We start from the raw sequence: 22,438 nt of genomic DNA, 5'->3' as shown, positions 1-22,438 counted from the left end.
CACTCTTGAGTAGATTAAACATTAATCAAAAGAAATATCTTTTTTAATGAGGAGATAGGATATAGTTGGTCTTGATGATTAGATCTCTCCTTGCCCAACCCTATAACTTCATTTCTAAAGCTTATAATTTCTCCCAAACATATAATGGTGTTTCATCCTCATTTACTGCAGCATTTACTGTAGACACTGGGGAATACTAAGGGATAACAAGACAAAGTTCCTAAACTCATGGACTTCTATTACAGAAGAGACAGGCAAATTAAAAAAAAGCAACCAAATAAGTAATTCCAAGTAGTGATAAAGCTATAAGGATTAAAAAACATATAAAGGATAAGGGAAGATAATGATAGAGAAGGGTGTTACTAGAAGTATAGTCAGGTAAGGCTTCTCTGAGGTAATGATATTTAATCAGAGATTTGAATGAAGTGAGGGAAAGATAACTCCACATTTCCCCCCCCCCCCCCCAGTCTAGGAAGGGCCTTGAAGCAGGAACAAGCTTGGTGAGTTTATGGTACAAGGAGGCCACTGTGGCCAAAAAAAGGGTAAAAATAGGTCAGAAAGACAGATGAGGGCAGATCATAGGACTTAAGGGTCACGGTACAGAATTTGGATTTTATTATAAATGTGACAGGAAGGCATCAAAGCATGCCACCCAGCCTACTTAGGCTACTTTTTTTCTTCCTTGGTTATCTGGCTAACTTCAATTTGTCTTTCAAAATCTAGCATCACCTCCTGTAGGACATATACCTTAACTCCCTGACTCCCCAGAGAAGGTCAATCACTTCCTCCTGTGTGCTATTTCAGAGCTATAATACAGGACTACTGGTCGCCTTTCGTTCGCACTTCTGGAGGGACCTAGGCTGTTGATTTTTTCACAGAACTGTGTTTTGGTTCCCCACCCCATCTCTGCAGCCCCCGAGTGTGACACAGCAGCAGCAACAGTGCTAAGTAAAGGTTCAGTAAAGGAAAAGCCCATTCAGTGGCGCAAGCCTCGACTCCTTCCAACCACTTAGGGTGCGGTACCCAGAGGCGCGTGAGAACTGTTGCCCTAGGAGGCTACGTGCAGCGTTCCCCTGCTCTCTGCTACCCGAGGAAGGGTTGCGTTTCAAGGATATTCCACTGGCCAAGAATGCCTCTCGGGAAACCCAATGTCCCCACTGTCAGGTGCCTGCTGTCTCCCTTTTGCTCACCTTTGCGTCTTTCCTGGGGCCTGGGGTGGGACTGGGGGGGGGGGGAACTTTGGGCTTCCCAGCTCTGCGTTCGAACACTCCCCGCAAACGCTCCCCGGCCTAGTCACGCACCCGGCTGCCCTCTACTTCTGAACAACGGAAGTCACCGCAGCGATGCCCCATCTTGCTTCTAGTGTACATCCCCTCATTCCGCCGTCGCCTCGCACGGCTCCCCACGCCCCTCACCTAGGATGCGGGTGATCCCCAGGGTCAGCTTCTCCAGGTGCGGCTTGCTGCAGCCCGGGGGCGGCGTCTCCTCCATGGCTCGTGTCCCCGCTCCGCGCGCGGCGGGGGCAGCGGCGGGGACGGAGCGGGAGAGCGGGGCGGGTGGGAGGGCAGAATGCCGCCCCAGAGGCTCGGCCATCAATTTCACGGCATGCCGGGAGTTGTAGTGCTTGGCGCCTGAGAGCGCTGGGGGGCGGAGATGGAAGGCCCAGGCTGCTCTGGGAGTAGTAGTTCCGCGGCACACTTGTTCCCGTTGCCTCGGCGGTCGCTCCACACCACGAAGCCGAGACACAGCGACTCCTCCACCGGGACCCTACCGCCCCGCCGGGGCCGGCCGCGCAAGCGGGGGCGGGCCTCTGCGCGGTGCGGCCAATGGGGACTGGGCCTGAAGGCCGGGGCGGGGCGGCCGCGGCGCGACGCCCGGAGTGGCGGTTGTTTCAAGATGGCGGACGTGGCGAGCCCCTCCCGCCGGGGCGCGGCGGCGTTCTGGAGCCGGGACTGTATCCTTTGCCCGCCTGGCAGGGGGCGCCGGCGCCCTCCCGGGTGCGGCGACCGGCGAGCGGTCGCGTGGGACTCTGAGTGGTGGGGCGAAGCTCGATGCTGTCCCCGGGGGCGGGGCCGTCCTTTCCGGCCGCCGTGTAGGTGCCGGGCTTTCCCCTGGCTGGGGTGTTAGGTAGCAGAGAGCCTGATACTGTCACCGGGCTGGAGCACTAGGTGTGGGGAGTCAGCACTGCTGTTTCCCAGCCCTCCTTGGCGGTGAGCTTTGTAAAGATGGCCTAGAATCGTGGCCCTGCAGGGGGCTGGGAGGGTCCCTCTGACCGTGGTGACCTCGGGCCGGCTGACTGCGCCTCTGCGGAGGGAATGGTGTTGGCTGGTCAGAGAGCCTTTTTGTCTTGGTTTGGGACTGTCCTTGGTCTGCGTTGTTGGGAGCAAGTCAGGCCCTTTTCTATCTTCGAAGGCCTATCAGTGATGATTTACTTTCACGCTGGGATTTTCGGAGAGGTGTGGGGCGGAACGGGGTCTGGTGATGCTGGTTACAGAATAAAAAGCGTTACAAATCATTGCTGCTGGAAGTAGTGTTGATTTACAAGCGGGTTTTGGGTCACCACTGGCAGGATTGAAGTTCTTGGGTTGTTTTGGGGGTAGAGAAGCTGTGGGGCTTTTACCGTTGTGGTGGTGTTGCCAGTTCAATAACTGTGTTGAGAAGTGTGACAGAACTGGTTCGTTCTTTGGTTTAGGTTGACTGTCCCAGCCTGATCTTTTCCTGGTAAGTTACATCACTTTCCTTAGAGGAGTGTTACAGGAAAGGAGAGCAATCCGTGTATTGGGTGGCTACAGACCAAGTCTTTTTGTCTTTTTGCTAGGATTCCTGATAGCATTATTTGAGGCATTGCTGTTAACTTTGGCAGAATCATTCTCTGCACGTTCTACTTAGCTCCCAGTGAAACTTACTAAATTGTATTATCAGTTTTCCTTATTGAGTTACAGTACTAAGATTACAGTGTCATGTGGAGGGAGGGATATTTTTGCATTCCTTGCTGCTCAATGTTTAGTGTTAGGCACTTTCTAAACATAATTACCGTTTATCTCTGATAGGTGGGTGACAATCAAGTAAAATCATGCACATACACTGTGGATGAAAGCACACTAATGCACTGTGCACATTAAATATTTCTTTCCTTATATATCAGGAAGGAGGTAAAGAGAATATGTGCACTGGGAACTGGGCTGAATTAGAAAGTCAGGAAATTGGGATGAGTCTTCTCATAAAACCCTGTGCTTGCAGTGGTAGAATTTTGTGATAAAGGAGATATTTGAAGGTTATCAGCTTATAAAGTGCTTTGTTAGTGTAATCATTTTCATAACCACTTATGTGGTTTTAGTTATTATTCCTTAACTTTATCTATGACCTGTGGAATTGTTCTGATAGGTATAAATGGTGTGTGGGGGGGCCAGTGTATTGCTGTGGCACTGCTTAATGGGTAAATAAACTGAACCTCTGCTCTTGGTCGAAGCAGCCCTGTATGCTCACTTATTCATATGGTCATATTATTCCTTATTTCACATAGAAGTCCTACATCCTCCCTTTTCTCTTACATTCTCCCTTACTTTGAAAATTAATGTGAAATACTGATCTTCCCATTAAAAGTGAGGAGTTGAAATTATATGGGGGAAATGGTCGTGATTACATTGATAGAAATTCCAATTTGAAATGAATGGCAAAGTTACTAGTATTACCCATTTCCCCCACTTATTCCACATAATGACCAGTTATCATCCAGCCTCACATATTTTCATTTTAAATGTCCGTAGGACACAAAAGCAATGAGATGTAAATTTGCTATAAATCTTTGCTAAAAAGCATAAGGATAGTTATGAATCATTGGGTTTAATCATGTGTCTTTGGATCTGGATCTCTTTTTCTGTTACACGGATGACTTCCTAGACCACCCCATAGCCTTTATATAGAACTTTCAATAGTAAAAGACCAAAAAGTATGTATGTATAATCAGGTACTCCTTTCACACTATTGAAAGACAGATTTTCAGTGCTTTGCCTAAACAATTAGAGAAGTGTGATTGAGATATTTCCCAGTCCTAGATGTTTCTGTCATGTGAGGACAAATCATTTGTGACTAAACGTCATCTTTTTACTGTTGTCTTTATGAGTTATGCATCTCCTGCACGGTATGATTCAGCAGTGCGGTTTTGCACAAGGTATGTTTTTATACCTTATGTGTAAACAAATGAGTATGCCATGTTGTCATTTTATGGATTAAATCTGCAAGTAAAATATGCCCCTTCAGCCATAAACTGCTTTCCTCCTTCATTATAGCTCCTGGTAATATCAAAAGAAATTAGTGTTTCTGCAGTATCTATATTTGATTGGTAAATACACCCCAGTATGTTATCATTAACAGTATTTTTAACTTGATATTAACAAATATGAATTATAAGGGGCTTGGTCAAAACATTACAGTAGCTATAATCCATGCCATTGAATATTCAATTAAAAGTAGAATCTTTATGTTGATGTTAAAATAATATACTAGCCAGGAAAGTCACTGGGGTCAGTAATAATTACATATACATGTGTTGCTGGTAAGTGATTGAAACTCAAAAGGTTAGAGTGTGCAGTCCTAAGTTTATTTTCTTCAGTTCTTGGTGATCTGGAATAGATATGCTTCTTCCTCTTCGTTACTTCTACCTTGGGTTTCTAATTACTGCTTTAATTCTGGGGTTTGGAGTTTGGTACCAACATTAAGGATGCTTTATAATTTGCTGTACTTGTCTTAGTAAAGAACTTCCAAAGATACCGAAGTAGAACTGAAGTGGCACAAAGAACCCAATGAGAGGTCCAATATACATTTGGTATATATTATGTCTCTTTGACTTTCCCATAAAATGTGTTTGTATATTTTTTTAAACTTTGTATTTGAAGAAAGTAAGTATTTGGGTTCTTCAGATGATGAAATGAAGATAGATTACAAATGATTAGGAAGGATAGGTTGGATGGAGGCAATTTCAAATATTTTTAGGCTTATTTTTTAAAACTCTTGTTAAGGTCAATTTATTTAGCATTTTTATATTTGAAAAGATACTTAGCATGGATGCAGCTAATGGGTTTTGCTCCCATATTTTGAAATTTTCCTCTATCCTTCAAGGGACTTCTGACTGGTCTAAGAATTAAAATGACATGAGACAGATTAAGAGGAGAAAAATCAAACTTAATTAGGTACATATGGGGAATCCGCGTATGTGTGAGAGATTCCAAAGACAAGCAAAATTGAGTTATGCTTGTCATTCTGAACTAAGGAGAAGGGAGTAGAGGTCTAGGACTTTCAAGGAAAGGAAAGCAATTCATAGGAAGATGAAAAGGAGTAAATGTTTGGTAAGCAAATGTTTTTTGGGCCATATAGAAACAATGGGACATAGAAAGGAATTTTAACAAACAGACTTTGCTAAATTCCTCCCTACCACCTCTTATTTATATTATACTGTAGTTATTTTTGGTGATATCTATCTCTGGGAGCAGGTCCTCTATCCAAATTCTTTTAGGCAGTTAGTGGGAGGTCAAAGTTTCTTCATGAGTCTTTTGGGCCTTGATTGTTTTCAGCTCAAAACAGTTCACATTCCAAAGTGGCACATCTTGGGGTGATGGGTTCTGAACCCCAGCAAGATAAAGAGAGACAACACCAAAGAGTTGCTGGACAGTGCGTCATAGAATTAAATACCACTTTCATTCTTTCATAGATGGTTTACTGTGAGCTGGGCATTTTTTTACTTTAGGAGATAACAAACATTGAACAAAACCAGTGGAAAATCTTCACCCACTTGGTGCTTAAATTTTAGTGAGATGAGGTCATGAATAAGTAAAATAGGTTGTATGTCCAATGATTATTGGTGATATGAATGAAGAAAAAGCAGAAAAAGTGTAGCTATCATGGGGGTCTTTGTGTCTGCTTTTATGCCAGTACCATACTGTTTTGATTACTATAGCTTTGTAATATAGTTTGAAATTAGGAAGTGTGATGCTTTAACCTTATTCTTAAGATTGCCTTGGCTATTTGGGGTCTTTTGTGGTTCCATACAAATTTTAGGTTTGTTTGTTCTATTTCTGTGAAAAATTACATTGGAATTTTTTTTAAAGATTTTATTTATTTATTTATTTATTTATTTGAGAGAGAGAGAGTGCAAGCGAGAGATAGCACAGGGAGGGTGAAGGTCAGAGGGAGAAGCAGACTCCCCGCCGAGCAGGGAGCCTGACACGGGACTGATCCTGGGATTCCGGGATCTTGACCTGAGCCTAAGGCAGACGCGCAACCGACTGAGCCACCCAGATGCCCCTGCATTGGAATTCTGATAGAGTTTGCACTGAATCTGTAGATTGCTTTGATCAGTATAGACATTTAAAAAATATTAATTATTCCAATTTATAAGCATGGACTATCTTTCTATTTGTGTCTTCAGTTTCTTTCATCAGTGTCTTAAAGTTTTCAGTGTATATAGGTCTTTCACCTCCTTGTTTAAATTTATTTCTAGATATTGTATTCTTTTTTGATGCAGTAGTAAATGGGATTGTTTTCTCTCCAGTGGTATGATCTTAGCCTTTCTAAATTTCTCCTTTAAATAGTTCTTCTTGTCTTATATTTCTTCCACTTGGGTGGCTGGATGGCTCAGTTGGTTAAGCCTCAGACTCTTGATTTTGGTTCAGATCTTAATCTCAGGGTTGTGAGATCAAACCACACTTTGGGCTCCACGCTGGGCATGGAGCCTGCTTAAGAGTTTCTCTCCTCCTGCCCCTCTTAAAAAAAAAAAAAGTTAAATTTCCTCCACTTGTTAAATAGTAGGGCTTCTTGGGACATTTCATGAATGCACTACAGAAGAATAAAACCTTTGTGTTTGCATGATTGACTTGCCCTCAAACCGTGTTTGTTCTTCAAAGCTAAAGCTCATTTTGAAATTATTTATTCATGACTAAAATAACTTACCAGTTCTCCAATAATAAACAAACTGGGGCATTTAACTCCTTGTTTACAAAAGGAAAGGAAATGAAAGGAACTTAACAGAATTTATAGGGTAGGGTATCTCACTTGGGAATAAGCATGGATGAAAGTTTTATGGAACAAGGCCTTTCAAAAATTTTATAAAACATATAGTTATAAATATGTAAAAATGAATGTTAAAAGATTACTAATTTTGCTGCATTTATTTCACTTGGGTTCCTTTCTAGTTTTGTTTTTAAAAGCTTATTATAAATTCCCAGGTCAAAAGAAATTAGGAATTAGAAGTACAGAATAGAGGCAGCATTTGGATATTGGATGATCTTTTCTAGTATTTTCCTTCATGTCCTTCTTCATAGTTTCTGATGAAGAACAATCAGTAGTGTATGTTCCAGGTATGATTTTCTGTATTAATTTCATAAGCTTCCTTTGCTTCTTAAATGTTAGGAGAAAATAAAAGAGTAGGACCACTTTGCAGGTATAACTATATGCAGAACAATCCATTGGAAACTAATTTAAAAAAAAAATGTGGTTAGACCTTACTAAGGTTTGAAATACTGCCTTATTTTAGGGGCTGGTCGGGCAAGTGAGCTTTTGATGAATTTGTAAAACGCTTCATTCATCTATTAAAGAGCAAGAGATTCTTATTTTTTTGTATTATGAATAATAGCCTAAATTCAAAGAAGAATGTGAAAACTTCTTGATATAAGGTTTATGTGATGGACTCTTTAAAGCTTACTGGTTATTACTAAATGAGTAGTAAAACTGAGCCATTGAAGGTACCCTAATTATGTGGAAAAAATCAGATTTTAATTTCCCCTCATTAAGATATATATTGTATGTTGTAATTTATTGGTTTTAATATGACTTACGAATTTTCATGTCACCTTTTAAAAATATTTCAATTGAATCTTAAATGTATTCAGAACATAATCTTTCCATGATACGTTATTTACTAAGAGGTTTAAAATGACCCTGTCAGTCCCATAAAGAAGTATATCAGAGAAGAGCTTCATGGGGGGTGAGTTTAAGAGAATAAAGTATAATTTTGATATTTTGTTTGATGGAAATCCTTAGGAATTTCTACAGAAGGAAATACCAAATCAAGACACAAGTTAAGTCCAAAAGCTGACGTTAAACTTAAGACTTCCAGGGTTACTGCCTCTTCAATCTCCATGGAGTCTTTAAAAGGTGCAGGAAATTCAGTAAATGAACAGGTCAGTAATTTCCCTTTTTTTCCCCCTTATTCTCCAATCTTTATAAATGCAGACCAATAAGTGATTTTTCTATGCTGAGCAATTACCGATAAAAACGGGTAGAAGAGTCTTTGAAAGAACGTTAGATAATCTGCAATCTTAAAAGGTACAGAAGAGGGGTGCCTGGGTGGCTCAGTCATTGGGCGTCTTCTGCCTTCGTCTCAGGTCATGATCCCAGGGTCCTGGGATCGAGCCCCGCATTGGGCTCCCTGCTCAGCAGGAGGCCTGCTTTTCCCTCTCCCACTCACCTGCTTGTGTTCACTCTCTTGCTTGTCTCTCTCTCGCTTGTCTCTCTCTCTCAAATAAATAAAACCTTAAAAAAAATAAAAGGTACAGAGGATTCTAGGATGCTTTACATGGTATGAATATATAAAGTATGTAGAATACTCAGAGGTTTTGCTCTAAAATGTCTAGGCTTGCCTTAAGCCTTAGTTAAGAAAAATTTATTACCTTAGTATGTCTCAAAAGACCTACATCCTGGTCCATGTGAAGTTAGTAAATCAAATTGACCACCATTTTTTCTTTTATTAAGTGTGCTTTATGATTTTTGTTCTTGTGAATTTGTTAGATGATGTTGGATAAACCTCTATATATAAGAAAGAAACTTTGTTGGGCGCCTGGGTGGCTCAGTTGGTTGGGCGACTGCCTTCAGCTCAGGTCAGGATCCTGGAGTCCCTGGATCGAGTCCCGCATCGGGCTCCCTGCTCAGCGGGGAGTCTGCTTCTCCCTCTCCCGCTCCCCCCTCTGGTGCTCACTCTCTCTCTCTCTCAAATAAATAAATAAAATCTTTAAAAAAAAAAAAAAAGAAAGAAACTTTGTTAAAATTCCCCTGCATTATTATTATTATTTCCTTCACTTTAAAAATATTATGAAGACTCTTTATAGCCCAGTCATTGATTTCTCCTTCATCTTTGCCTTTGTATTAGTATCTGTACATTCCTTTGCTACATGTCCTTATCTGATAGGTTTATTTTACTTTACTTTTTGTTAAGGTTAAGTCAGGGTTTGGCAATCTATGACCTATAGGCCCAATTTCCTTGCTGCCTGTTTTGTGAATAAAGTTTTATTGGAACACAGCATGCTTATTCTTTTAATATTATTGCTGCTTTTCTATTCTAATGGTAGAGTTGCTACCATAGTGCTATTGGTCCAGAAAGGCAAAGTATTTACTATTGAACCCTTTATAGAAAATGTTTTTCAATGCTGGTTTATGTTCTTGAGGACATTTCCAATATCTAGTTTGTTACTAATTATTATGTTTAGTAGTCCATGGGATTTAACTGTGACTTGCCCAAAAGGCCTACTTTGTTACTTGGATCTCTGTTGTACCCACTTTACACTGGGACGTGAATGGTAGTTGATTTTGCAAGATCTTATCAAAATTGCAAGTGTTTTTTCATAAAATGGCTTGTGCATTTATATTGAACAATGGCCTTCTTTTGGATGAAGTCCATATTTTTTTATGATTCTATTGGCTTATTAACTATAATTCTTTGTTGGGCTATTTCACTGGCTTTGGGAATTACAGTATACGTCTTTAACTTATCACAGCCTATTTTAAGTTATGTTTTCCACTTTACCTATTATTTTGAGGACCTTTCAACAGTCTGTGTCTTGACTTTCGTGATATTGTCATACATTTTACTTCTGTAAGTAAACTCCCAATACATTATTTTTTTTTATTCTTATGTTAATTCCCATACATTACATCATTAGTTCTAGATGAAGTGTTCCATGATTCATTGTTCGTGCACAACACCCAGTGCTCCATGCAGAACGTGCCCTCCTCAATACCCACCACCAGGCCGACCCATCCTCCCACCCCTCTCCCCTCTAGAACCCTCAGTTTGTTTTTCAGAGTCCATCGTCTCTCATGGTTCGTCCACCCCTCCGATTTCCCCCGCTTCATTCCTCCCCTCCCGCTACCTTCTTCTTCTTCTTTAACTCCCAATACATTATTACTTTTGCTTTAATACTGTCCTTTTTTCTCAGATTTACCTATAATGCACATATCATAAAACTTACCCTTTTAAAATGTACAATTATTATTATTTTTTTGTATATTCTCAGAGTTGTGGATCCATCACCACAGTCTAATTCCAGAACATTTTCATCACCCCAGAAAGAAACTCCCTATGCATTAGCAGTCACTTCCCATTTTCTATTCATCTCAGCCCCTAGCAACCACTAATCTACTTTAGTCTCTTTAGATTGGTCTCTTCTGGGCATTTCATGTAAATGGAATCCTATATTATGTGGCCTTTTGTGGCTGGCTTCTTTCACTTAGCATAATGCTTTCAAGGTTTATCTATTTGGTATCATGTATTATTACTTCATTACTTTTTATGGCTGAATATATATTTATCCATTCACCAGTTGAAGGACTTTGGGTTGTTAGGCTTTTTGGCTATATGAATAATGTTGCTATGAACATTCACGTACAAGTTTTTGTGTGGATATATGTTTTCAGTTCTGTTGGGTATTTGCCTAAAAGTAGAATTGCTGGGTCATGTAAATAATTCTGTTTAACCTTTTGATGAACTGCCAAAATGGCTATACCAATTTACATATTACCAGCAATATATGAATGAGGATTCCAGTTTCTCCACATTCTCGCCATCACTTTATAGCCATCCTTTTTATTGTAACCATCCTAGTCAGTATGAAGTGGTATCTCATTGTGGTTTTGATTTGTATTTCCCTAGTGACTAATAATAATTTCTTTATGTGCTTCTTGGCCATTTATATATGTTCTTTATTTTATTTTATTTCAATTTTTTAAAGATTTTATTTATTTATTTATTTGACAGAGAGAGACAAGCGAGAGAGAACACAAGCAGGGGGAGAGGGAGAGGGAGAAGCAGGCTTCCCGCTGAGCAGGGAGCCCAATGCGGGGCTCTATCCCAGGACCCTGGGATGAGGACCTGAGCCGAAGGCAGATGCTTAACGACTGAGCCACCCAGGTGCCCCTACATGTTCTTTAGAGAAATGTCCATTCAGATCCTTTTCAGTTGGGTTATTTGTCTTCTTACTGATGAAGTTAAAAGAGTTCTTTATACATTCCATCTTCAAGTCCCTTTTAAGATATATGATCTGCAAACAGTTTCTCTCATTCTGTGCATTGTCTTTCACTTTCTTAATGGTGTCCTTTGAAGCATGAATGTTTTAATTTTGAAGTCCAGTTTATCAATTTTTTTCAGTTGTTACCTCTGCTTTGCTGTCATATCTAAAAAATCATTGCCTAATTCAAGTTCTTAAAGATTTACACCAATATTTTCTTCTAAGAGTTTTATAGTTTTAGGTATTACATTTAGTCTTTGATCCATTTTGATTTAATATTTGTATGTAGTGACCCAAATTCATTCTGTTGCATGTGGATATCTACTTGTCCTATCATCATTTGTTAAGATTATTCCTTTCCCTTTGATTGTTCTGGCACCCTTGTTGAAAATCCCTTAACCATGTAAATGTAAGTGTTTATTTGTGGACTCTCAATTCTATTCCATTGATTAACATTTCTGTTTTTATGCCAATACCAAGCTAATTACCATTTGGAATTATTTTTTGGAATCAGGAAATGTTAAGTCCTCCAAGTTTGATTTTCTTTTTTTAAGATTTTGGCTATTCTGCATCCTTTGAATTTCCATAGAGATTGTAGAATCACCTTGGCAATTTCTGTACAAGGGTCAGCATGAATTTTGATAGCAATTGCAGTATATCTTCAGATAAATTTGGAGAGTACTCTCAATAATATCAGTTCTTCCAGTCCTTGAATATAGTATATGAGATAGCTTTTCATTTACGTGGTCCTCTTTAATTTCTTTCAGCAATGTTTTGAAGTTTTAGGTGTACGTATCTTGTACTCTTTTTGTTCAGTTTATTTCTAAAGATTAGGTATTTTATACTTTTTGATGCTATTATTGATGGAATTGTTTTCTTAATTTTATTTTTGAGTTATTTGTTGCTAGTGTATGGAAATACAGTTGATTTTGTCTATTAGTTTTGTATCCTGGAACCTTTCTAAATTCACTTATTAATTTGAATCTAATAGTTTTTGGTGATTTGCTTTCTTCCTTCCTTCCTTCCTTTCTTTTTTAAAATATTTTATGTATTTATTTGCGAGAGAGATAGTGAGAGAGGGCACGAGCGGGAAGGAGGGGGAGAAGCAGACTCCCCGCTGAGCAGGGAGCCTGATGTGGTGCTCAATCCCAGGACCCTGGGATCATGACCTGAGCCAAAGGCAGAAGCTTAGCTGACTGAACTACCCAGGCGCCCTTGGTGAATTTCTTATAATTTTTTATATATATGATTGTGCCATCTGTGAATAGAGATAGTATTACATCTCCCTTTCCAATCTGGATTCCTTTTATTTCAATTGTGTTTTAAAGAGGTTCAAATAATTAAACAGAAGGTTTTTATTTTTATGTTTTATTTTTTTTAAAGATTTATTTATTTTAGAGAGAGAGAGCATGAGTGGGAGAGGGAGAAAGAATCTTAAGCCGACTCTGTGCTGAGCGTGGAGCCTGATGTGGGACTTGATCTCATGACTCTGAGATCACGACCTGAGCCGAAACCAAGAGTCAGTACATAGGTGCCCCTCAACAAAAGGCTTTTAAATTTACCTGTGTAGTTACCATTTCTGTTGTTTTCTATTTGATATTATTGGTATGCTCCATCTGCTTAAAGTACTTCCTTTAACATTATGATAGTTCAGGTACACTGGGAATGGGTATTTTGGCTTCTGTATGCCTGAAGAAGTCTTTGTTTCACTTTCATTTCTACTGGTTATAGAATTTTGAGTTGATAGTTTTTTTTTCCTTTAGTACTTTAATGATGTCATTGCACTGTTGCCTGGTTTCACTGTTTTTGAGAAGTCTGCTGTCATTCTTACTTTTATTCTTTTGTATTTAGTATGTGAGTTTAAACTACTTTTAAGATTTTCCTTTTATTCCTAGTTCCAAGCAATTTGATTATAGTGTGCCTTGAACTAATTTTCTAAACATGTCTTTTGGTTGGGGTTTGTTAAGTCTTTTGGATTTGAGAGTTTATAGTTTTCATAAAATTGAGAAAATTTTTGGCCATTATGTGTTGAGATATTAATATTTTTCGAGGACTCCAGTTATGCAAATATTAGGCCACTTGAGGTTACTCCACAGCTTTTTGCTCATTTTTTTTTATCCAGTTTTCTGTTGTTGTTGTTGTTTTCTGTGTTTATCTATAGATAGTTTATATTGCTTTGTCTCAATCATTAATCTTCTGCCACTAATCTCATTCAGTGTATTTTTTATATAAGATAATGTTTTTATCTTTACAAGTTCAATTTGGGTCTTTTGTTTTTATTATATATTTCATGTCTCTACTTAACATGCTGGGTCTTCTAGTTTCTTGAACATATGGAATATAAATGACTATTTTAATGTTCTTGTTTATAATTCTATCATCTGAGTTATTTATGGAGAGATTTCAATTGAGGAATTTTTCTATTTAGGTATTGTACTTTTCTGCTTCTTTACCTGCCTGGTTTTTTATTGGATGCTGCCAGACAGTATGAGTCATACTTTTTTTGAGTTCTGGATATATTGTGTTTTTATAATTAATCTTGAGGTTTTTTTCTGGGACTAAGTTGAGTTATTTGGGAGTAGTTTGATCTTTTTTTTTTTTTTAAAGATTTTATTTATTTGACAGAGAGAGACACAGTGAGAGAGGGAACACAAGCAGCGGGAGTGGGAGAGAGAGAAGCAGGCTTCCCACAGAGCAGGGAGCCTGAAACGGGGCTCGATCCCAGGACCCCGGGATCATGACCTGAGCAGAAGGCAGATGCTTAACGACTGAGCCACCCAGGCGCCCTGGGAGTAGTTTGATCTTTTTGAAGCTTGGGTTTAAGCTTCAAAAGATTTTTATTTTATTTTTAAAAAGATTTTTATTTATATATTTGAGAGAGAGAGTGAGAGAGAGAGAGCATGAGAGGGGGGCAGGTCAGAGGGAGAAGCAGACTCCCTGCTGATCAGGGAGCCTGATGCGGGACTAGATCCTGGGACTCCAGAATCATGACCTGAGCTGAAGGCAGTCTCTTAACCAACTGAGCCACCCAGGTGCCAGGTTTAAGCTTTTAAAGGTGACACTAGAGCAGCTTTTAATATAGGGCTAATTTTGCCCTCTATAGGCAGTGGCCCTCTGAGTACTCTTCCTGATGCCCCTTGAATTATGAGATTTTCCACTCTGGCTGGTGGGAACATGGACTATTGCTGACACTCTATTAGCTACAGGAACTATTCTCACATTCTCATTTGTTCTTTCCTTGGATTTTGGTGGGTTTCCTCATAGACAAATGCTAATCAATACTCAGTGGTTGATGTGCAGGGAACCCTCTGGAGATCCCTAGAGCTCTCTTTCTGTGAAGTTCTATCCTCTCCATGACTCTGCCCTGCAAATTCTAGACAGTTTGGCTCTCCTGGACTCCCAGCTCTATCTTCTCAACTTGGGGAGATTGCTGGGCTCCATCTGGGTTTCCCCACATTGCACTCTGAAAACTCCAGAGGCAATTTAGCTAGGATAATTGCATGGCGCACCTTATTTGGTTCCCCTCTTTTCAGTGATCACTTTCCTATGCTGCCTGTTGTCCAGTGTTTGAGAACTGCTTTTTCATATATTTTGTCAGGTTTTTTGGTTGTCTTAGGCATCAGGGTAGGCATGGTTCCTATTACTCCTTTTTGCCCAGAAGTGGAATGTAGGGGTTGTGTATGTGTGTATTTATTTTGTTGCAAAACTAGAAATGATGTGTGTGGGGTGTGTGTGTATGTATGCATATGCATTTTTTTCTCAAAACTAGATAGATGTTGTCTGTGTTTTTCTTCAGAGAAATAATGTCTTATATTTTTTCTGTATGTGATCTTTGTAGCCATTGATACTCAGTAGCTAGGTCCTTATTCATTAAGGTTTTCAAAATGGTAATTATGTCAGTTCAAGTCTTCTGGGAAGTAGGTACTAAGATGAAAGTAAAAATGGAGGAAATTTAGTGAAGGAAAAGCTGACATAGGATAGAGAATAAAGTGAACAGGAATAGACAAGGAGAGCCTTAGGATATTATTGCAGGTCTGGCATCTGTGAGAGAAAAAAGCAAGAAGAAAAATTGCCTAGGAAAAACCTCACACTTCATACTGCCTTGCAGTCAGAAGTAGTGTCTGTCAGGCTAATGGGGAACCCCAGAGCAAATATTGTTCTTTAAGGATGCCATGTCCAACAGAAATGGTTCAGTTCTAGTACCTCTGCCGTTCCCAGTCACTGGCACTGGTGTGAACACCACAGTGGATCTGAAGGCATGGCAGTAGTTAGGTGAGGCTGTTAGCCACCTGCACTCTTTGCAGCAGGTTCTCTCTCTCTCTTTTAAAAGCCACATTGTTTTACTTCTCACAGTGAAATCCATTCATCAGGAATTATTGTGGGTATGGTGTTAGTTCATTTTTCCATACTGACAGTCTATTGGTCTGCGCTATTTATTGAGAAGACCATTCTTCTCCCCATTGAATTGCAACGATGCCATTGTAAACCAAGTGGCTGTAGAGGTATATCCTTCCCTTAGTCTGTCATGTGCTTTAGTAATCCCTATCCTGAATTTTGTGTTTATCATTCTTTTTTTTTTTTTTCTTAATGTTAGGGGTAGACAAACTTTTTCTGTAAAGGGCCAGTTAATAAATATTTAATGTTTGTGAGCCGTGTGACCTGTCTCAATTACTCAACTCTGCCACTATAGTGTGAAGAACCATATATATGTCAATGTGTAAATGAATGTACATGGCTGTGTTTTAATAAACCTTTACTTAACAAAAATAGGCAGTGAGCCAGATTTGGCTTGCAGTTGTAGTTTACCAACCCTTGTCCAACATAGTCTAAATATATAATTATTTTTTTAAACAATGTTCAGTGTTAAATATATTTCGAACTTTACATAAATAAGCTCATACTATGTGTATTGTATCATTTGCTTTTTTTGCTCAACATATGTTCATGAGATTTACTTAAATTGTATATAGCTATATGTCATTTCCTTTTTTTTATTTATTTATTTGAGAGAGAGAGAGAGTTGGGGGAGGAGCAGAGGGAGAGAATCTTTAAGCAGACTCCCCACTGAGCATGGAGCCTAATGTGGGGCTCAGTCTCATGACCCATGAGATCATGACCTGAGCCCAAAACAAGAGTTGGGCACTTAACCAACTGAGCCACCTAGGCACCCCATTGTATGTCATTTCTTTTCACTTATATTTCAGCCAGTCTAGTCACTTTTTTTTACTGAGAATATTTAATATAAAGACTTGCTAAATTGGTGCTAGAGAACTGAAAAGGTAAACAGAGAACACCAAGATATCATGTAGGTAGTAACGGCAAGAAACAACTCCCATCTCTAGGGCTAGGAAAACAGCCAGAGCAAGTTGGATTTATTAAATCTTAGATGCTTGGGGGAGGGGCCCTTTAGAGCTGGAACATAGACTTCTGATGATGGGGAACCAGCCTCACTGGTACTGTGGTCCCCGAGGAGACATGCTAACGGCTGGTTCTGCCAGGGCCAGGAAAATTGGAATCTGGAATCTGCTATCCTTGTCAGAGCACACTCTGGCAGGGGTGACACTAGTGGGAACGAGATGTAAATAGGAAGGACTGTGTCTTTTCTTCTTTTTCGGGCAACCTTTGGTCTCCCTCTAGTTCTTCCTATTGGCAGGTTTTAACAGAGAGCCATCTGGCAAAGGAGATGTGAGGTTCCTAAAGTCTGAGGCCCAGCACCACAAAGGAGGGCTGGGAAGGGTGGGTTTGAAGATGAAAATCACTAAGTAACATAACAACCAATACCTACAGAATTCCATTGTATAAATATACTACAGTTTATTCTCTAATTGACAAATATCTGTATTTTCAAGGACGTTCTGTCAAACACAGTGCTGTTGAAATTCTTGCCCATGTGCAAGGGTTTCTCTTGTTTGTTCTTTTACTCACTGCACCACTAAGATGTCTTCTCGTGTGTTTTCAGCAACTTTTCCCATTGCCAAATTGAGTGACTGCTTTCCACATTCTGTGTAGCTTTTTTTGATCGTTAGCACTGTTAACCCTGTGCTCTTCTTGAAACATTTTTTCTCCCACAATATTATATCCTTCTGATTCTTTTTTGTCCTTTAATTTATTATCTTGGATTCATAGATGATTTTTAAAAACTAGTATTTTTTAACGTTAAGGAAAAATCTAAAACATAGAGAAGTATAAAGAAAATAATAAAAATCTAAATATCATCCATTACACCATATGACTAAAGTTTAAATCTTTATATTTTTCGGGGCACCTGGGTGACTCAGTCATTGAGCATCTGCCTTCAGCTCAGGTCATGATCCCAGGGTCCTGGGATCAAGCCCCACATTGGGCTCCCTGCTCCGTGGGAAGCCTGTTCCTCCCTCTCCCACTCCCCGTGCTTGTGTTCCCTCTCTCGCTGTCTCTCTGTCAAATAAATAAATAATCTTTAAAAAAAAAAAAATCTTTATATTTTTCTCTGACTTGAGAGCCACACCCATTTTTCCAACTTCCTTCCTAAACATTTCCATATGCCTATCTTCCTAGCATCTTAGGTTGACCATATCCAAAACCAAACTGATTTTATTTTCTTACCATCTCCTTTCTCCCCGTTTCCTTTTTCTCCCTGATCTTTCCCATCTATGGCTATCAGTATTTCCAGGACTCATTTTAGAGCTCTTGGTTTGTCCTTGGCTACGTGAAGAAATTGGACTAACCTACTTTGTGGTTGTACAAATGTCTAGGGTTCCTTCCGTTTACATGTTACCTGTAGTTTCCCTGTGACTTGCTGAGTTTCATTGCTTTAAAGACCCCTCTTAATGAAGTTCAAGTACTAGGACAACTTTTTATAGCACAAGAGATAGGCCAGTTCAATGGTTGGGAGCACATACTCTGGATGTGTGCTCGAGTCCTGGTTTTGCTACTTTAACTGCTGTAATCCGAGGAAAGATATCCCCTCACTGTAAACAGAAATAATACCTAATTCATAGCACTGTTGTGCAAATCGGCCAGATTAGTAAGTGTAAAGTACTTATAATGTTCCTGACATGTAGTAAGCATGAGATATGTGTTAGCTATTATTATTACTCTTTGGTCTAGTACCCACTGGAATGCACTTTAGGATATATTGAGAACTTGGAAACTGGTGTCTCTGCTGTTAACCTTAGTGTACTTGTAAGCAGCCTGCGTGCTGTAGTGTAGGAAAAGTTCTCAGTATCCTCCATGAGGTGTTTGTTTTGTGACATTCACCAAGGAAACGTTGTTTCCTTAATAATCCCTAATATTTAAGCAGGGTCATTTCTGCCTATTGTGGTTTTCTCTATGTAAATTTTATGATGTCCCCTGCTGGACAGACAGTTCCTTAGCCTGTTTTGAATTCATAGTAAGTTTGAATGAAACAGGTAAAGAGGGCACCTCGGTGGCTCAGTAGGTTAAGCATCTGCCTTTGGCTCAGGTCATGATCCCAGGGTCCTGGGATCAAGCCCTGCATCAGGCTCCCTACTCAACGGGAGTCTGCTTCTTCCTGTCCTCCCCGCTCATGGTCTATCTGGCTATCTCTGTCTCTCACTCTCAAATAAATAAATCTTAAAAAAAAAAAAGCATACCACCAGAGAAAAGATAATCTGAAAAATTTTACTTCCTGTGCTAATTTTAAGAGATTTCTCAAAAAGTCTTAAAAATTGTTTTTAGCAAAAGTTAACCAAAAGATTTTGTTTTGTTTTGTTTTGTATTAGAATTTCTGCGGGGGAGGAATAAAGAGTGCGTCGTTGAAGGATTTATGTCTCGAAGACAAAAGACGCATTGCAAATTTAATTAAAGAACTGGCCAGGTGAGATAAAATCTTATATGAAATGTATTATTATATAAGAGAGAAAACTGTTTTTGCAAATAGAAATTACTATGTTTTGATGTCATTGTATCATTGATCTTATGGAAGCAGAGATTTTTAGAAAAAAGTATTCTGTGGCCTCTGAAAAAGAAAAGTGGGAAAAAAATAAGAAGGAAAGACCAGAACAAACCACTTTCTAATTTACATTTTCTTGTTTATTTAATTTCCCAAATTATTTGGTGCATATATTTGCAGCAGTCCTCTATTGAAATGGAAAATGTAGAAGCTTAGCTCTGCTGTCGATGTAGGTTGATATATTGTAATCAGTGTCATAGCAATTACCTTTGGTTTTGTTGTAGATCTGAACAGAAGTAAACATTCATTTTACTGTAGTCCGTTGCAAGAATATCTGTTGTCGTTTTGCTAACTCCTGATGCTTTCAGGATTCAAAATAAGGGATTTTGAATTTTGAGAATAGTTCAGAGCTATTTGGTTGTACTATTCCATCTTATTAATGGTGTGTGTGAAGCATATCTCTTGGAGTAATTTTTTTGTAAATACACACATCCAGTTTTGGAATCTGAAAATACTTAACAAATGAAGATGTTGATAGAGGAATGTATTAATATAAATTGTAAAAGTCAAATTTAAGGAAAAGCCATACCTAAAAGTTGATTAAAATAGTACTAGTTTTTGTCATTGAATTCCATGTTTGGAAATAGTAGGTCTTTTCCTTCTTTCTTTATTTTTAATTAAAAATAGCTGTATGAAGTGTTTGAAAATGTATTTCATGTCGAGGCCTTAAAATAATGTTTGTAGAGGCTTTTATAAAAAGACTGAAGTTAAAAAATTACTTTACTAAATCATAGAATTACAGTTATAAAGATGACAACAATGATGTTTTGGGGGCTAGGATACAGGGTATGACTATTTCCAAGTACATACCTTAGTCTGAATTTGATATACCACCTGAGAGAAGCAGTAATTTCTTTCACTAGAATTCTTTGGCTGTTCTAGTCTCTAAAGTAGAGTTTTCATTCCCTTCAATTAGTGTTTTTTGTACTGGGAAAACATTTGTTATTCTCCATACTTGCAGATGATCTTCTCACAAGGCTTTTTACCACATAGATGGTATGGATATCCTTACATATGCTTGATGGCTTTGAAAAGCTATTACCATTAGTTTGAATTCATCTATTAATGGTCCTGAGTTGCCATTATTGTCCTCAGTGATCCATTTTATTTCAGTTGCAAGGCTTGGAGAATACCTGAAATATTAGAGCATATTGTTTTGGTTTCAGCAACCTTCTGCTTTCTAGCAAAATGCTGGCTTCTTGGTAGAGATTCAGGGTGTTACTACAAGGTTGGTATTAGTATAGATTTGCTAATATTTCTAGGAACTCCATTATTACTGTATTTACTATTAACATACAGATATATGGGAATAATGTGTTCTTCTTTCCTTGAGTTTGCTAAGTTTCTTCTGTTGGATATTTCAGTCTACTTTTTTCAGCTCACACTTGCCAAACCATTTCTTCACTTTTTTTTCTTTTACAAGACTCATTTTTATTGAAGTGGGGAAATGTAGAACAAAGTTCCATATGCCTCAAACACCAGCAACTAAACATTCCTAGCCTTTATGTTCTTTTACCTCTGGATTTTCACCCTGGTTTCAAATAACTGGTTTCCCGTTGGCGTTAAATACAGTCATTTGTCTTTCATCTTGAGAACTACTCCTCAGACCACATATTTCCTTCCAGCTACTACCTTCTTTGTACACCACAACATAACCTCATTCCTCGAAAGAGTCTATAGATTTTTATTTTCAACTCTGTTACATTTCATTCCCTCCTCAAGCTTATTTATTTATTTGAAAATATACGGAAGTGCAATTTACATATACTAGTATGTATGCATGTTTAAAAATATGTATGCATTTTAAGTGTATATTTCAGTGAGTTTTGGCAAATGTAAGGTCACGTTAAAAAGTTCTTTGAGATCTTTTACAGTCAGCTCCTTCCTCTCTTCTCCATCCCAGACAGCCATTCATGTGATTTCTGTCATTATTGCTTAGTTTTACATGTTCTGACATGCCATGTAAATGGCCATATAGTATGTACCCTCTTCTTTCTGGCTTTTTTCCCTCAGCAAAATGATTTTGTGTGTGTGGTAAAAAATACGTAACATAAAATTTATCATCTTAACCATTTTTAAGTGTACAGTTCAGTGGTATTAAGTACATTCATATTGTTGTGACATCATCTCCACAGTCCATTTCCAGAACTTTTTATCATTGAAACTCTGTATCCATTAAAAATAACTCCTCACTCTCCCCTCCTTGGTAACCACCATTCTCTGGGTCTCTGTGAATCTGACTATTCTGGATCTTTCACATAAGTGGAATAATAGAGTATTTGTCCTTTTGTATTTGGCTTATTTCAGGGAGTAATGTTTTTGAGATTTTTTTTTTCTTCAATTTGTTGTCTGTAGGAGTAGTTCTTTTTTTATTGTTGATTAGTATTCCGTTGTTTGCATGTACTTTAGTTTGTTTATTCATCTGTTAAACAGAACTTTGGGTTGTTCAAGTTTTTGCCTTTTATGAATAAAGCCTCTATAATATTCATGTACAAGTGTCTGTGTGGATATGATGTTTTAATTTTTCTTCTGCAAATTCTTTAGGTATAGAATTACTCAGTTCTATGTTAAGTGTATATTTAACTTTAGAAGAAACTGCCAAACTGTTTCCTAATGTTGTGTTATTTCACACTCCCACTAGCAACTGATGAGAATGCCATCGTTGAGCATATTCATTAAGTCTTGGTATTGTCATTTCTTTAAATTTTAGCCATTCTAATGAGTATAGTGATATCTCCCTGTGGAATTAATTTGTGTTTTCCTAAGATTAATGGGATCATTGGCCATTCTTTTAAGTATCTGTTAAAACTTTTTGCCTTTTTTTTTTTTTTTTTTGACCCATCCCTTTCTCTTCTTGCTATTGAGGGGTTCTTTATATATTTTGGATGCAAGTTGTCATATATGTGTTTTTCCCCCCAACCTTGCTTTCTAAATATCCTAATGTTTTATTGTTTTTTTTTTTAAGATTTTTATTTTTAAGTAATCTCTACACCCAGCGTGGGGCTTGAACTCACAGCCCTGAAAAAATATGGAACGCGTCACAAATTTGCGTGTCATCCTTGCGCAGGGGCCATGCTAATCATCTCTGTATTGTTCCAATTTTAGTATATATGCTGCCGAGGTGAGCACTATCTTAATGTTTTCTTTTGTAAAGCAAAATTCATTATTTTGATGAACCTCAATTCATCAATTTTTTTCTTTTTTTTTTTTT

At 38.5% G+C, this 22,438-nt stretch overlaps 2 protein-coding genes and 1 non-coding gene across 6 annotated transcripts in view; 1 reads left to right on the top strand and 2 right to left on the bottom strand.

Annotated features, from left to right (window-relative positions):
- Positions 1 to 1,593, bottom strand: part of TPGS2 (tubulin polyglutamylase complex subunit 2) — a 58,008-nt gene extending 56,415 nt beyond the window's left edge. The window contains exon 1 of the mRNA XM_081801385.1: positions 1,416 to 1,593. Within this exon, the coding sequence (XP_081657511.1) occupies positions 1,416 to 1,593 (178 nt within the window). The remainder of the gene's footprint in view (positions 1 to 1,415) is intronic.
- A 60-nt stretch (positions 1,594 to 1,653) lies between these two features.
- KIAA1328 (KIAA1328 ortholog) overlaps positions 1,654 to 22,438 on the top strand; it is a 326,771-nt gene continuing 305,986 nt past the window's right edge. For 2 of the 4 annotated variants that reach the window (XM_006733328.3, XM_031028159.2), the window contains exons 1-4: positions 1,654 to 1,954; positions 7,317 to 7,352; positions 8,035 to 8,174; positions 18,998 to 19,092. In XM_006733328.3, the coding sequence (XP_006733391.2) occupies positions 1,654 to 1,954; positions 7,317 to 7,352; positions 8,035 to 8,174; positions 18,998 to 19,092 (572 nt within the window). Of the gene's footprint in view, positions 1,955 to 1,983; positions 2,211 to 7,316; positions 7,353 to 8,034; positions 8,175 to 18,997; positions 19,093 to 22,438 lie in introns of those variants that run through there. The other 2 variants (XM_081801332.1, XM_031028162.2) reach the window with 2 other exon arrangements.
- LOC115940948 (U6 spliceosomal RNA) lies at positions 22,250 to 22,356 on the bottom strand. The gene has a single exon (XR_004075672.1). It is a non-coding gene; the product is annotated as a U6 spliceosomal RNA (small nuclear RNA).

The sequence above is a fragment of the Leptonychotes weddellii genome, chromosome 13 (genome assembly GCF_054177405.1).
Source record: "Leptonychotes weddellii isolate Sample4059 chromosome 13, ASM5417740v2, whole genome shotgun sequence".
Lineage (NCBI taxonomy): Eukaryota > Metazoa > Chordata > Mammalia > Carnivora > Phocidae > Leptonychotes > Leptonychotes weddellii.
The sequence above is the reverse complement of the archived record's forward strand: the minus strand, read 5'-3'. Positions and strand labels throughout refer to the sequence as shown.